Source organism: Ambystoma mexicanum, chromosome 2q (assembly GCF_040938575.1).
Source record: "Ambystoma mexicanum isolate Mex_15411 chromosome 2q, UKY_AmexF1_1, whole genome shotgun sequence".
Lineage (NCBI taxonomy): Eukaryota > Metazoa > Chordata > Amphibia > Caudata > Ambystomatidae > Ambystoma > Ambystoma mexicanum.
The window spans coordinates 1,416,017,760-1,416,034,528 of NC_090924.1; the positions used below are offsets into that span (position 1 = coordinate 1,416,017,760).

Sequence of the window (16,769 nt, forward strand, 5' to 3'; positions counted from 1 at the left end):
GATGCATCGGGTCCTCCTGCCATGCCTAGGATGCATCGGGTCCTCCTGCCATGCATAGGATGCATCAGGTACTCCTGCCATGCATAGGATGCATCAGGCCCTTCCGCCATGTCTAGGATGCATCAGACCCTTCTGCCATGCCCAGGATGCTTCAGGCCCTTCTGCCATGCCTGGGATGCCTCAGGCCCTTCTGCCATGCCTGGGATGCCTCAGGCCATTCCACCATGCCTGGGATGCCTCAGGCCCTTCTGCCATGCCTGGGATGCCTAAGGCCCTTCTGCCTGGCCTAGAATGCATCAGGCCCTTTCCCCCTACAGTTCTTAAATGCGTTAGACCCTCCTGCCATGACTAGGGTGCACCAAGTCCTCCTGCCATAAATAGGATGCGTCAGGTCCCTGCGCAATGCCTAGGGGGCGTCAGGTCTCTCCACAATGCCAAGTGCATTGGGTCCTCCTGCAATGTGTAGGGTGCATTGGGTCATCCTTCCATATCTAGGATGCAACGTTCCTCCTGCCATGCTTAGAATGCATCAGGTCCTTCTGCCATGTGTAGGATGCATCAGGTCCTTTCACAATGCCCAGGATGCATCAGGACTTCCTGCCATGCATAGGATGCACCAGGTCATCCTGCCATGCCAATGATGCATCATGTTCTTACACCATGCCTAGGATGCATCAGGTTCACCAGCCATGCCGAGGATGCATCAGGTCCTCTGCGATGCAGAGGATGCATCAGGTCCTCCTGCCATGCCTAGGATGCCTTGGGTCCTCCTGCCATGCCTAGGACGCATCCGGTTCTTGTGCCATGCCTAGGAAGCATTGGTTCGTCCGGCCATGCTTAGAATGCACCAGGTCCTTCTGCCATGTGTAGGATGCATCAGGTCCTTTCACAATGCCCAGGATGCATCAGGTTCACTAGCCATGCCGAGGATGCATCAGGTCCTCCTGCCATACGTAGGATGCATCAGGTCCACCTGCCATGCGTAGGATGCAACAGGTCCTCCTGCCATGCCTAGGATGCCTTGGGTCCTCCTGCCATGCCTACGTGGCCTTGGGTCCTCCTGCCATGCCTAGGATGCATCCTGTTCTTGTGCCATGCCTAGGACGCATTGGTTCCTCTTGCCATGCTTAGAATGCACCAGGTCCTTCTGCCATGCAGAGGATGAATCAGGTTCACCAGCCATGCCGAGGATGCATCAGGTCCTCCTGTGATGCAGATGATGCATCAGGCCATTCCACCATGCCTGGGATGCATCTGGCCCTTCTGCCTGGCATAGACTGCATCAGGCCCTTTCCTCCTACAGTCCTTAAATGCGACAGGCCCTTCTGCCATGACTAGGGTGCACCAAGTCCTCCTGCCATAACTAGGATTCGGCAGGTCCCTGCGCAATGCCTAGGGGGCGTCAGGTCCCCCCACAATGCTGAGGCTGCATCGGGTCCTCCTGCCATGCATAGGATGCATCGGGTCCTCCTGCAATGCATAGGATGCATCGAGTTTTCCTGCCATGCATAGGATGCATCGGGTTCTCCTGCCATGCATAGGATGCATCGGGTTCTCCTGCCATGCATAGGATGCATCGGGTTCTCCTGCCATGCCTAGGATGCATCGGGTCCTCCTGCCATGCATAGGATGCATCGGGTTCTCCTGCCATGCCTAGGAAGCATTCGGTCCTCCTGCCATGCCTAGGAAGCATCCTGTCCTCCTGCCATGCCTCGGATGCATCCTGTCCTCCTGCCATGCCTAGGAAGCATCCAGTCCTCCTGCTATGCCTAGGATGCATCAGATCCTCCTGCCATGCATAGGATGCATCAGGTCCTCCTGCCATGCATAGGATGCATCAGGTCCTCTTGCCATGCATAGGATGCATCAGGTCCTCCTGCCATGCCTAGGAAGCATCCGGTTCTTGTACCATGCCTAGGATGCATTGGTTCCTCCTGCCATGCTTAGGATGCACCAGGTCCTTCTGCCATGCAGAGGATGAATCAGGTTCACCAGCCATGCCGAGGATGCATCAGGTCCTCCTGTGATGCAGATGATGCATCAGGCCATTCCACCTTGCCTGGGATGCATCAGGCCCTTCTGCCTGGCATAGACTGCATCAGGCCCTTTCCTCCTACAGTCCTTAAATGCTACAGGCCCTCCTGCCATGACTAGGGTGCACCAAGTCCTCCTGCCATAACTAGGATTCGTCAGGTCCCTGCGCAATGCCTAGGTGGCGTCAGGTCACTCCACAATGCTGAGGCTGCATCGGGTCCTCCTGCCATGCATAGGATGCATCGGGTCCTCCTTCAATGCATAGGATGCATCGAGTTTTCCTGCAATGCATAGGATGCATCGGGTTCTCCTGTCATGTATAGGATGCATCGGGTTCTCCTGCCATGCCTAGGATGCATCGGGTCCTCCTGCCAATCATAGGATGCATCGGGTTCTCCTGCCATGCCTAGGAAGCATCCTGTCCTCCTGCCATGCCTCGGATGCATCAGGTCCTCCTGCCATGCCTCGGATGCATCAGGTCCTCCTGCCATGCCTCGGATGCATCAGGTCCTCCTGCCATGCATAGGATCCATCAGGTCCTCCTGCCATGCCTAGGATGCATCAGGTCCTCCTGCCATGCCTAGGAAGCATCCGGTTCTTGTGCCATGCCTAGGACGCATTGGTTCCTCCTGCCATGCTTAGGATGCACCAGGTCCTCCTGCCATGCATAGGATGCATCGGGTCCTCCTGCCATGCATAGGATGCATCAGGTCCTCCTGCCATGACTAGGGTGCACCAAGTCCTCCTGCCATAACTAGGATTCGTCAGGTCCCTGCGCAATGCCTAGGGGGCGTCAGGTCCCTCCACAATGCTGAGGCTGCATCGGGTCCTCCTGCCATGCATAGGATGCATCGGGTCCTCCTGCAATGCACAGGATGCATTGGGTCCTCCTGCCATGCATAGGATGCATCGAGTTCTCCTGCCATGCATAGGATGCATCGGGTTCTCCTGCCATGCCTAGGAAGCTTTCGGTCCTCCTGTCATGCCTAGGAAGCATCGAGTTCTCCTGCCATGCATAGGATGCATCGGGTTCTCCTGCCATGCATAGGATGCATCAGGCCCTTCCGCCATGTCTAGGATGCATCAGGCCCTTCTGCAATGCCCAGGATGCATCAGGCCCTTCTGCAATGCCCGGGATGCATCAGGCCCTTTCGCCATGCCTGGGGTGCATCAGGCCATTCTGCCATGTCTGGGATGCCTCAGGCCATTCCACCATGCCTGGGATGCATCAGGCCCTTCTGCCTGGCCTAGAATGCATCAGGCCCTTTCCTCCTACAGTTCTTAAATGCGTTAGACCCTCCTGCCATGACTAGGGTGCACCAAGTCCTCCTGCCATAAATAGGATGCGTCAGGTCCCTGCGCAATGCCTAGGGGGCGTCAGGTCTCTTCACAATGCCAAGTGCATTGGGTCCTCCTGCAATGTGTAGGATGCATTGGGTCATCCTTCCATATCTAGGATGCACCGTTCCTCCTGCCATGCTTAGAATGCATCAGGCCCTTCTGCCATGTGTAGGATGCATCTGGTCCTTTCACAATGCCCAGGATGCATCAGGTTCTCCTGCCATGCATAGGGTGCACCAGATCCTCCTGCCATGCCTAGGATGCCTTGGGTCCTCCTTGCATGCCTAGGATGCATCCTGTTCTTCCACCATGCCTAGGATGTATCAGGTTCACCAGCCATGCCAAGGATGCCTCAGGTCCTCCTGCGATGCCTAGGATGCCTTGGGTCCTCCTGCCATGCCTAGGATGCATCGGGTCCTCCTGCCATGCCTAGGATGCATCAGGTCCTACTGCCATGCCTAGGAAGCATCCAGTCTTCCTGCCATGCCTAGGATGCATTGGTTCCTCCTGCCATGCTTAGAATACACCAGGTCCTTCTGCCATATGTAGGATGCATCAGGTCCTTTCACAATGCCTAGGATGCATCATGTCCTTCCACCATGCCTAGGATGCATCAGGTTCACTAGCCATGCCGAGGATGCATCAGGTCCTCCTGCCATGCGTAGGATGCATCAGGTCCACCTGCCATTCTTAGGATGCACCAGGTCCTCCTGCCATACCTAGGATGCCTTGGGTCCTCCTGCCATGCCTAAGATGCCTTGGTTCCTCCTGCCATGCCTAGGACGCATCCGGTTCTTGTGCCATGCCTAGGACGCATTGGTTCCTCCTGCCATGCTTAGAATGCACCAGGTCCTTCTGCCATATGTAGGATGCATCAGGTCCTTTCACAATGCCTAGGATGCATCATGTCCTTCCACCATGCCTAGGATGCATCAGGTTCACTAGCCATGCCGAGGATGCATCAGGTCCTCCTGCCATGCGTAGGATGCATCAGGTCCACCTGCCATTCTTAGGATGCACCAGGTCCTCCTGCCATGCCTAGGATGCCTTGGGTCCTCCTGCCATGCCTAAGATGCCTTGGTTCCTCCTGCCATGCCTAGGACGCATCCGGTTCTTGTGCCATGCCTAGGACGCATTGGTTCCTCCTGCCATGCTTAGAATGCACCAGGTCCTTCTGCCATGCATAGGATGAATCAGGTTCACCAGCCATGCCGAGGATGCATCAGGTCCTCCTGTGATGCAGAGGATGCATCAGGCCATTCCACCATGCCTGGGATGCATCAGGCCCTTCTGCCTGGCATAGACTGCATCAGGCCCTTTCCTCCTACAGTCCTTAAATGCGACAGGCCCTCTTGCCATGACTAGGGTGCACCAAGTCCTCCTGCCATAACTAGGATTCGTCAGGTCCCTGCGCAATGCCTAGGGGGCGTCAGGTCCCTTCACAATGCTGAGGCTGCATCGGGTCCTCCTGCCATGCATAGGATGCATCGGGTCCTCCTGCAATGCATAGGATGCATCGGGTCCTCCTGCCATGCATAGGATGCTTCGAGTTCTCCTGCCATGCATAGGATGCATCGGGTTCTCCTGCCATGCCTAGGAAGCATTCGGTCCTCCTGCCATGCCTAGGAAGCATCGAGTTCTCCTGCCATGCATAGGATGCATCTGGTTCTCCTGCCATGCCTAGGAAGCATTCGGTCCTCCTGCCATGCCTAGGAAGCATCCTGTCCTCCTGCCATGCCTAGGATGCATCAGGTCCTCCTGCCATGCCTAGGAAGCATCCAGTCCTCCTGCCATGCCTAGGACGCATCAGGTCCTCCTGCCATGCATAGGATGCATCACGTCCTCCTGCCATGCCTAGGATGCATCAGGTCCTCCTTCCATGCCTAGGAAGCATCCAGTCCTCTTGCCATGCCTAGGATGCATCGGGTCCTCCTGCCATGCCTAGGATGCATCAGGTCCTCCTGCCATGCCTAGGAAGCATCCAGTCTTCCTGCCATGCCTAGGATGCATCGGGTCCTCCTGCCATTCTTAGGATGCATCAGGCCCTTCTGCCATTCTTAGGATGCATCAGGCCTTTTGCCATGTCTAGGATGCAGCAGGCCCTTCTGCCATGCGTGGGATGCATCAGGCCCTTCTGCCATGCCTGGGATTCACCAGGCCCTTCTGCCTGGCCTAGAATGCATCAGACCCTTTCCTCCTACAGTTCTTAAATGCGTTAGACCCTCCTGCCATGACTAGGGTGCACCAAGTCCTCCTGCCATAAATAGGATGCGTCAGGCCCCTGCGCAATGCCTAGGGTGCATCAGGTCTCTCCACAATGCCAAGTGCATTGGGTTCTCCTGCAATGTGTAGGATGCATTGGGTCATCCTTCCATATCTAGGATGCACCGTTCCTCCTGCCATGCTTAGAATGCATCAGGTCCTTCTGCCATGTGTAGGATGCATCAGGTCCTTTCACAATGCCCAGGATGCATCAGGTCCTCCTGCCATGCATAGGGTGCACCAGGTCCTCCTGCCATGCCTAGGATGCCTTGGGTCCCCCTGCCATGCCTAGGATGCATCCCGCTCTTCCACCATGCCTAGTATGTATCAGGTTCACCAGCCATGCCGAGGATGCCTCAGGTCCTCCTGCCATGCCTAGGAAGCATTGGTTCCTCCTGCCATGCTTAGAATGCACCAGGTCCTTCTGCCACGTGTAGGATGCATCAGGTCCTTTCACAATGCCCAGGATGCATCAGGTCCTCCTGCCATGCCTAGGATGCATCATGTCCTTCCACCATGCCTAGGATGCATCAGGTTCACTAGCCATGCCAAGGATGCATCAGGTCCTCCTGCGATGCAGAGGATGCATCAGGTCCTCCTGCGATGCAGAGGATGCATCAGGTCCTCCTGCGATGCAGAGGATGCATCAGGTCCTCCTGCCATGCAGAGGATGCATCAGGTCCTCCTGCCATGCAGAGGATGCATCAGGTCCTCCTGCCATGCGTAGGATGCATCAGGTCCTCCTGCCATTCTTAGGATGCACCAGGTCCTCCTGCCATGCCTAGGATGCCTTGGGTCCTCCTGCCATGCCTAAGATGCCTTGGGTCCTCCTGCCATGCCTAGGATGCATCCGGTTTTTGTGCCATGCCTAGGACGCATTGGTTCCTCCTGCCATGCTTAGAATGCGCCAGGTCCTTCTGCCATGCATAGGATGAATCGGGTTCACCAGCCATGCCGAGGATGCAACAGGTCACCATGTGATGCAGAGGATGCATCAGGTCCTCCTAACATGCCTAGGATCCATCCGGTCCGCCTCCCATGCCTAGGAAGCATCCGGCCCTCCTGCCATGTCTAGGAAGCACCCAATTCTCCTGCCATGCCTAGGAAGCATCCGGTCATCCTGCCATGCCTAGGATGCATCAGGTCCTCAGGTCCTTCTGCCATGCCTAGGATGCATCAGGTCCGCCTACCATGCCTAGGGAGCATCCAGTCCTCGTGCCATGCTTGGATGCATCAGGTCCTTCTCCCATGACTAGGATGCATCAGGTCCTTCTGCCATGACTAGGATGCTTCCGGCCCTTCTGTCTTGCCTAGGATGCATCGTGTCCTTTCACCATGTGTAGGATGCATCAGATCCTTCTGCAATGCCCAGAATGCATCAGGTCCTCCTGCCATGCGTAGGATGCATCAGGTCCACCTGCCATTCTTAGGATGCACCAGGTCATCCTGCCATGCCTAGGATGCCTTGGGTCCTCCTTCCATGCCTAGGATGCATCAGGTTCTTGTGCCATGCCTAGGAAGCATCGAGTCCTCCTGCCATGCCTAGGATTCATTGGGTCCTCCTGCCATGCCTAGGATGCATCGGATCCTCCTGCCATGCCTAGGATGCATTGGGTCCTCCTACCATGCTTAGAATGCATCGGGTCATGCTGCCATGACATAGATCCATCAATGGCTTGACTGTCACTGGTACTCATCGGGCACTCCTGACAACCCAAGGTCTCCTCAGCCATTCCGCCACAATTTCGACACAGCAGGCCCTCTGCTAAAGCTAGTACTCAACAGCCTTCACCATCTCCAGGTTTCATAAAGCGTACTTGCGAGCTCATACCCCCACTGAGTGCCTTTACCATCACTGAGACATATTAAGCACCTCCACCATTAGGGAAAAACGATTATTTGCCTCCCAAGGCTACTAACGAGCACCTTTGCAATCCCTGAGACCCACTGAACATCCTCGGCATTTCTGGGACCACCTGACCCATTCCCCCATGCTATTTCTGGGAGACCTCTACCACCTCAGGAAAACATTGAGTATGTGTCGTGTTTGTGACCTCTCACAACATACACTTCTCTGTTCACTCTGACTCCCACCAGTTTCCTCTGCTATGCCTTTGGCACGTTGGGCCTTTCTTCCATCCTTAACATCCACTAATTCCTTCTGCCAACCCGGGGGCTGTGGGGGTGTAGGAGTAAGAGACCGACACAAGGGTGGCATGATAATTGGCAAATACTTTTTTATTAACAATGGAAATCGGGGGGGGGGGGGTTGAAGGAAAACCTAACTGACCCTATCTCTCAGAGGAGGTTCCCTGCCTCAACAAAACTATTGAAAACTGTCTGTGTTCGAATGTCCCAAAAAGTTGGTCGTCCTGTGTCCAAATCCTAACCTATCCCTCACAAGCTAAAACTCAGTGCAGAAAGCAAATAAATGTTCCACAGGACTCACAGGGTTGATTCCCTTTCCCCAGAGTCTCTCCAACGTTATCCAGAATAGTAGAAAAGCAAATAAAAGTTCCAGAAGACTTGAGAAGGTGATTCTCTTACCACCGAGTCTTTCTAACCTTCTTGGTAGGCAAGACTCCCAGGCCTTGTCACAAGCTAGAATGGCCTGGACACCTTTCCCAAGCGGTTTTGTGGGTCCTAGACACTTTGTGAGCAGCCCTGGCTTCCAGGTACTGCGGCGAAGAAGAACAACCTGGATGCCTTTTACCAAGCTGTGTTGTAGGTCCCAGACCCTTATCAGTAGACCCGGCTTCCAGGTACTGCGACAAAGAAGAACAACCTGGATGCCTTTTTCCAAGCTGTGTTGTGGGTCCCAGACCCTTATAAGCAGACCCAGCTTCCAGGTGCTGCGACAAAGAAGAACAATCTGGATGCCTTTTACCAAACTGTGGTGTGGGTCCCCGACCCTTATAAGCAGACCCGGCTTCCAGGTACTGCGACAAAGAAGAACAACCGGGATGCCTTTTCCAAGCTGTGTTGTGGGTCCCAGACCCTAATAAGCAGACCCTGCTTCCAGGTGCTGCGACAAAGAAGAACAACCTGGATGCCTTTTTCCAAGCTGTGTTGTGGGTCCCCGACCCTTGCTCAGTACCCCCTTCTTGGTGCAGCTTTCAATGACCCATGTGTTCACCCACAGGCTTGGTTTACTCTCCTGCAAGGTCTCTTGAGGGTCAGCTGTGCTTATAGGATTTCTGTTTCTTGTTACTATCCGGGGTGCATACCCCCCATCTGGGTCCTGGACCCCTTCAAATGATTAACTTCCCATTTCTCCTTGTGCCCCAGCCTAGGTTTACTCTCCTGCTAAGGTTTGGGAAAACTATTTGTAAATATAAAGTTTGTATCCTCCTGATTTTGCTTTGGGGTCTGTTTTCTTAATAAGGGTCCCAGACCTCCTTCACCGTGCTGTTGTGCGTCAGCAAATATTCAAGCGCCTCAGTCCTTATTTTACTTAAGGGTTCTTGTGTCCTCAGGGTCCCCTCAACCCAGGGCTTGGCCACCCCAATACCTGCAGGGTCTTGCCCTATGATTGCCTTCTGGTCTCCCAGGATTTTCTGTGGGTTCTCCAGCTACCCAGAGCCTTCACCGGTTTTCCGCAAGCTTCTCCAGTAGCCCTACGGTGGAATGTCTGCGCTCTGTCAGCCTCTGTTCCCAGCGAGAGGACTTCCTCCTCTGTGCAAAGCTTCCTGCTTCTTGGGAGCTCTGCGTATGCGCTCCCCTCCCCAACTTCATCTGCTTCTCTGGTCTATGCTTCTTCGTGTAGCTTGCCCTGCTCCCGGTCCTTGCTGAGAGGTAGAAGACGCCATCCTTTGGTTCCCTCTCTAGTTTTGAATGTTTTGAATGTCAGCAGGCCAATCATTGGATTCAAACGACTAGACCGTATGCATTGATCTGCATTGCTCTTGGCCCCTGTCTTCGTGTCAGTACTGCCATTGCATACCTTGTGGGTGTGTGTTTTCTCAGTGTCTATATATATTGTGGTAAATAAAGCAAGGGTAAAAAGAAGGTTTTATAGGGAAGTTGGGAGAGTCAAAGGGACACTGTGCTTTCCCAAGATGGTCACTACTCTCATTGGTGTCCTCCCTTTCCATGAGATCCTCCCACTGAGTACCACCGGGGGACTATCGGGTAGCAGCCTCACCTCCCTGGTCTCATGGAAAGGGTCGCCCCATCTAAAGCAGTGATGCCACCTTGGGATCATCACAGGGAGCATTGGGTCCCTCTGCCATTCCTGACACCCAGAATGTCTCCTGGGCATCCCCGAGTTACACTGGGCAGAGCTAGCTACAATCTCTAAAATTAAAAGTTCCCCCTGTCATCGCTTTGGCACATTGAACCTATCTGCAATCGCTGGCACACACCAATTCCCTCTGCCATCCCCACACCCACCAGTTCTCTCTGGCATCCATGGGGAAAACTGAGGTTCTTTGCCACACCAGACACCCACCAGTTCCCTCTGCCATCATCATAGACCACTGGCCCTGACAACATTCCTGATAGTCACAACAGCCCCCTGCCATCCTTATGGCACACTAGGACCCTCTAATATCCCAAACACACCCCAATTTCAGCTTGGAACCCCAGGGAACACTGGGATCCACTGGCCACTGCAGACTCCCTCCAGTTTCCTCGGGCATCCCTGGAGCACACCGTCCCCTCAGCTATCCATAATTTGTCAGATTATTATATTGTTTTATAGCAAGAACCTAGCTCGGGAGGAACAACGAAGCGCTCTACAGGTCATAGAGCAAAACATTAGTGGCTAGAATTTAAAAAGTAATCGAGTTAACATTAGTGATAATTAGCACATTGCAATATGAGGAAGATAAACAGAATCTAGGTTACACCCAGGTGTTGTTGGAAGAGCCAGATCTTCAGTTCTTTCCTTAACTGATCGAGACTTGGAGCAGTCTGGATTGCCGCCGGTGTGGAGTTTTAGAGGACTGGAGCGTAGTATGTGAAGGACTGTTTCCTAGTGTTCTCTTGGGGAGCCAGTCTAGTTTCCAGTCTGGTGATGGTTTAACTGCAACATGACTGTTGCCGCCTGATGGTTTTTAGATTGGCCATCAGGTAGCATGGTGTTCCAGCAGTGGTTGCCTTGTTGATGAGGCACACAGTTTTGAACCAGTTCCTAGCTGTGGTGGGGAACCAGTGAAATTTGTACAGGGCGGGAGGGATGTCAAATTTCCTAGAGTGGGTAAAGAGGCCATGCTGCTGCATGCGCACTGGTGTAGTGGGTGCCTCCACAGCCCCTGTGGTGCGAGTTCCCCGGCACACCATGTCTTTGGGGGGACATGAATTTTCAGAAATGAATGATTTATTTGTGAAGTCAGAGCCTTTCTTTCTGAAGTGGGAATACACTCACTCTGACTTCAGAAAGAAATGTTCCGGTTACGGCATGGGATGGAGGCGCCCGGGCTCCACCAAGCATGTGAGAAACCAGGAAGCTCTTCCTGGTTTCTGTCGCGTGGTGGAGCATGGGAGCCAGAGGCCTGGCTTGAAGGGAGACCCTCAGGGAAGATTGATTCAGAAAACAACAGGTAAGAAAAAACATTTTTGCAAGTGTGTGTGCGTGCGCAAGTGTTGCATATTTAAGATGCATGTTTGTATGCATGTATCTGAGTATGCAATGTTGTGTTCTGTCATATGTGTAATACTTAGTGAGTGCATGATGTATGGGTGGCTGGGTGTGCATGTGAATGAGCAAGTGTATGGGTGCGCATGTGCATGTGAATGGTGTGAGTATATGAGCAAGTGAATGTTGTGTGAATGGGTATATACGCATGTGTTTGTGCTGGGCTAGCCACCAAGGGGCTGATTTTGGTGGGTGGAGGGGCGTGGGGCAGAAGTCCACTACTTCAGATTTTCTAATGGCCATCCATCCACGATAAAGCACACACAATCTGTATTGTATAGTACATGGCTATACTGGCATTTTGGTGCAGCCAGTATAGCCCTTTTTTCCTGTGGTATGACACTTTTAATAGGCATCCATCCATGATAAAGCAAGCATGATATGTGTTATTATGTGGCTATAATGGCCTTTTGGTGGAGCCAGTTCAACCAGTTCTTAACTGTGGCATGACATTTATACTGGGCATCTATGATAAATCATGCATGATATGTGTTATTACTTGGCTACGCTTGCATTTTGGTGCAGCCATATTGCACATGTTTTCTTATTGTGGCAGGAGTATGTGCTTACGTGGGGCTACTGACACATATTGGCAGAACCCGGATGAACATGTTTTCTTATTGTATCATTACTGGCATGTGCAAAGAAAACATGTGTATGTTCTTATATGGGCATACTGGCACATATTGGTGTAGCCATCATGGACATGTATGGGCACAGCCAACGTGAATATGTTTTTATACTGGCATATATTGTGGGCAAAGGCATCATGAAATGACATTGAGAAATGCTCCTGTGCACTGTTATTGAATAGTATCTATTTCATTTTTAGATTGGGGTTGCTCTACGCAATCAAGAAAATGTGCTGTATAATGCACCATTTTGACTCATTGTGCAATTTTCTTTTGGGGGGTGTGGGACTCCCCTCGCCCTTCTTGGTTGGGTCGGGCTCACTCACTATGCTCGGTCGCCCTGGTGTATTTGTGGGAAATGTTTACAACCCTCCAATTAAAATATTCACCAGCTTCCTCTGGGTGAGTGGCTGATGGGTGAATGGGTATGAATGTGTGCGTGCAAGGTTTTGGACAAGGCTGGAGTCATTAGAGCTTTCTTACATGTTTTACTGGTATTTTCGAGCAAAGCCAACTTGATGAATGATATTACATGGGGGGGGGTTTGGGGTGGTGGGTTTATAGCACAATGGGGCAGGCAGACAGGACATCTTTCTATAGCATGGCGTTTTTATTCCCTCCTTCCATGCACTTTTCCCCTCCCCCTCTCCCATGCACTTGCGCGTTCTCAATGTCACTGAGCCTAGTAAGATCGCTGTTTTGTTCTCCCCTGTTTCCCCTCCCTTGCCTTGTCGCACTCTGAAACACTTGTGTACGAACGCAATAGAAATAAAATATCAATCAATCAATCAAGGCCAATATGATTTGTTATTATTATAAGGGGATGGTGGGATCACTTGTTCAGTCAGTAAGTACATGTCTTCTTACTGTGAGTTTGTATGTTTAACTGGTGTTAAGGGCAAAGTCAACACGAAGAGTATTCTTACACAGCGGTGTGGGGGTTGAGCAAGCATTTTTGCAACAACAATAACATGTTTTTTTCCTGTGGCAGGAGATTTTACTGGCATTAAGGCCAACCCCAACAAGAGAATGCTCATTCAAGGGGATACTGGCATATACTGGCAGAGCCAGCATGACCATGTTTTCTTATGATATCATTACGTTATGTAATATTACCTGCCATGTGCAGAGTTGCCTGGTACATTTGGGTGTCAGGACTTGGGAGCCCGGTTATAGCCCCCTTGCTTCGATACTAGGTGAAAGATTTAAGATTTGATAAAGAAATGTGTGCATCTTTCACCTAGTGCAGTGCGCGGTGTGCCCCTGCAGCGGCATGATCATCTTGCGAATTGCACATGTGTAGTGGTACAGCTCGGCCCGGAGTGTGTTGCGGCATGTGTTTTGTGCCGAGCTTGGGGAAGAGTTGGGCCCTCAGCATGGCATGCAGAGAAGCCCACATATTTCGTGCTATGTCACAGTGCATGGGGCCACTTTGAGGAGAGCCAGGTGATCAGCCGAGAACCCTGGAAAAGAGTGGTACCCCCATCATCAATATGAAAGGTCACTAGGGCCTGGAGGGGAGGAAGGGCCTGTACTTGAGAGTATGGAGATTTGTTGACAAGTCGTTTGAGCCTTTTTCACTATGAGTTGTTGGAAGGATACATTGCTATCCACATGAAGCCTAAGGATTGTGAAGAGAGGGTTAGTTGAGGTTTAACACTCGCGCAAGCGGATTTCATGTAATCACCCTTTAAGTGGGTTCCTACTTGAGGGTGCCTAGGAGTATGAATTCGGTCTTGGGGGGTCTGGGGGGATTAGGCTTGAATTAGGCACTAACACCCTCCAATCTTAAAAGGTTTCAAGGCATGAGATTAGGCGAGCAATGTCTTGGGGGCCTTTGTACAACTGTGTATCGTCTGCATACTGGCGTATCTCGATGTTGGGGTAATCTAGGAGTGCTCTTGTTTGTAGCAATATAATATCAAATAATTCACATTTTGGCACCTCAACATTCCCCTGTTCAGTATATTGATTTGTGTAGATCTGGTTTCTCGTTGAAAGAGGGGAGAAGTTCAGACAGGAGGGGGGAAAAAGAGGGTCAAGATAGGGGAAAGAAAATGGGGTGCAGTTGGATTGCGAAGTATGCCCTATTTCAAATCATTAACTTTACAAATGGTCTCTTCACATACAAATCCATAAAGTCCATCCTTAGTTGTGTTTTTCATTTCAATCTTCCTTAAGAATACATTGTTGCCTAAATCTGATGATGACTGTCTCCCTTGATACTCAGGATGGCTGCCGCTCTGCCCAGTTACAGCTTTGTGGCTTTCCCGTCCCATGCCGAAGGTGGTCACGTCCTTTTTGGGAAGAACTCGACGCGTCCCAAAGATGAGGTCCAGGAAGTGGTGTACGTGCCAGCAGCAACACATCCACCAGAGAGTGAAGTGCAGGTGAGCAGCAAAGTGGGTAACGGGCAGCAGAACAGCAGGTTTGCCAAAATGTTGCTGTAGACATGGCAACTTCATTTTAAGTGTGATGAAAGGAGAGGGCTGGGCAAGGTGAGAACATGGCAAAGAGTTCTGGGAAAAACTGTGTGGTTCATTTTCAAGTCAGCATTTAGGAAGGAAAGTGGCTGCTGGAAATTCAAGCACACAAACAATTATGTCTAAGTATACCATCATAATGCATTATAGAAAACCACAGCCATTGGCTGGGAACACAAGTCACTGTAAACCAGTGGTCTTCCTTGGAATGGAGGAGGTGCGAGTACAATTAGCAATAGCTCCACAATTGCCCTAATGCAAAACATAATCTATTCTTTCACTGCATTTTCATACCAGTGCAAGGTCTGCCCTGGTCCTAGCACTGGCAAAAATGAAGTGTAACACTATTATTTGCACTAGGGTAATCGGTGCAAAGTTTCTGTAACCTGGCTATTAGCAGAAACTGGGAACATCCATAGGATGGCCACTGAGAGCTATGGATTACTGCATTGCACGCTTTAGCACACCTTGGAATTTCCCAGACTGCTCTACCTAGCACCCCTTAGACTGCTTCTATGTTACCAATTTGCACACTTGCTTAGTTCGAAATGCTTCAGTTGCCACAATTTTCCACTTTGCCCTCTTTAACTGGCACACATAGTAAACCTCTACATTCTTATTACCTCCCCACCTGCATTCTGTGCACTGTGGAAATTCCTCAACGCTCTGTGGTTAGCGCTCCGATAGCTCTACATGCCGGATGCGAATCTGACAACCAACCCATTTGGTGAGATTAATTGTAAACTCTCTCCCCACACAGGCAAATTGGAGAACTCATTACTGGGGTGAATTAAAGCGTAAAGATCTGTTACTCTTTGTTATGCCTTGAGTGGGTAGTCACTTACGTTAAAAAAAAATAGATACATACAAAAAATAGATAAAAAAAAAAAAAAAAAAAGGGAGTGCCCCTATAATATTAAAGATTCCTGTTTTGTTGAGTTGTTAATATTCACTGAGAGTAATTTCTTTTAAGAGTTTCCAAATGCCCTTGCAGTCATGGTTTTAAAAAAAAAAGTATTAAAAAATCACTTCTACCCTAAAAGTGAGGGCCGGATATGGCATATCCGCTAACAAGCGCACACACCACAGCGTCACCCGGATGCCATTCCTGGATTTTAACCCATTTCTGAACCACTGAGTAGAGCATCGTGGATATTGTGGTGGGTCAGAAGAAAGACACGGACACTACAAGAACATTTTGACCATATGTTTATTAAAGAATCAAAAGAAGGCCTATAATTCCCTATCGCTATGGTGTGTTCCCTACCTACTTTACTAAATCGCCCGCCAGTTGTGAATAAATGTCCGACGTAATCAATCGGTTTTCCAAAACAAACCTAACTGACCATATCTCTGTTATAATGAACTAAGGCCATGAGAATTAATCCCTTCTCCTGGGGTGTGTGCTGTTGCACTGGTGTTCTTCTGTTTAGAGTTTTGCTCAATGTACAATTCGTAAATAGTCTCTCGTTATCCTTTATATTAACCTCTGTAGTTCCCTTAGGGGATTGATAGGCTTTCTGTCATATTTAGTTTCTGGGGCTTTCCTTGCTCTTGTGAGACGACTCCTCTCTTTCTAAGAGAACTCTGTGTTCTTCTATAGTGTCTCTTTCTCTGGACCTTTCGTTGCCAAAATCGTTATCCTTCACCTTTCCCTCTGCTACTCTTTCTTGTATAAAGTTTATCCTTGGGACCCCTTTGGCCTTTACTACACAAGTGCCTCACTCCCTTATGTTTGACTCCTTGTTTCTTGTATGTGGCGTGATCTTCCCCTTTTCCGAGGGTATTAGTAATCCAATTCTACTCCTCTTGCTCTCTGTGCCCTCTGCATTTCCCCTTTTATGCATTAACACAGTTAAAAAGTATCCACTTGCTTTTCACACTTTCATTGCAGGTACTGGGATGAGTTTCCCTGAGTCTATAACGAGTCCCCTTTGGCTTCCCGGTATTCTTGTTCCCGCTATTACCTCCTGTGATTAATCCAGCAGAGTCATCGCTGACTTCCCCTTGGTGACCTCCTCCCCTGTGGCCAGGGAATGCCAGCCACTACCTGATCCTGACCCTGGGGCCAGCTATATGTGGAAGGATCACAGGGGAGGTGCTGACTACCGGGGGGAGGTGGTGACTGTATTAGATGAGACGTGGTATTTCCCCCCTTTTCTCTGAGGAAGGCTCTTTAAAACCCGAGACCCTGATGGCTAACTGTCACCTAACAGTTCCACCCTATAGTAGGAGTCAGAAAACCTTGCCTCTAAATCACTCTAGTCAAGCCCCCATTTATAACTATAATCTCTTATGGTTTGATGTGTCTGTATGTGAAACCTTTGACCACCACATCCAAGAAATCCAGTAACAACTATGGACTCCAACTCCCATATA

General features: G+C 50.7%; 1 protein-coding gene across 6 annotated transcripts in view; it reads left to right on the plus strand.

The window, feature by feature from the left end:
* The window catches only part of SCRN1 (secernin 1), a 185,711-nt gene that overhangs the window by 13,922 nt on the left and 155,020 nt on the right, over positions 1 to 16,769 (plus strand). For 5 of the 6 annotated variants that reach the window (XM_069648920.1, XM_069648918.1, XM_069648919.1 and 2 more), the window contains exon 2: positions 14,138 to 14,297. In XM_069648920.1, coding sequence (XP_069505021.1) covers positions 14,139 to 14,297 — 159 coding nt within the window. In that variant the 5' untranslated portion in view covers position 14,138. Of the gene's footprint in view, positions 1 to 14,137; positions 14,298 to 16,769 lie in introns of those variants that run through there. The other variant, XM_069648923.1, reaches the window with a different exon arrangement.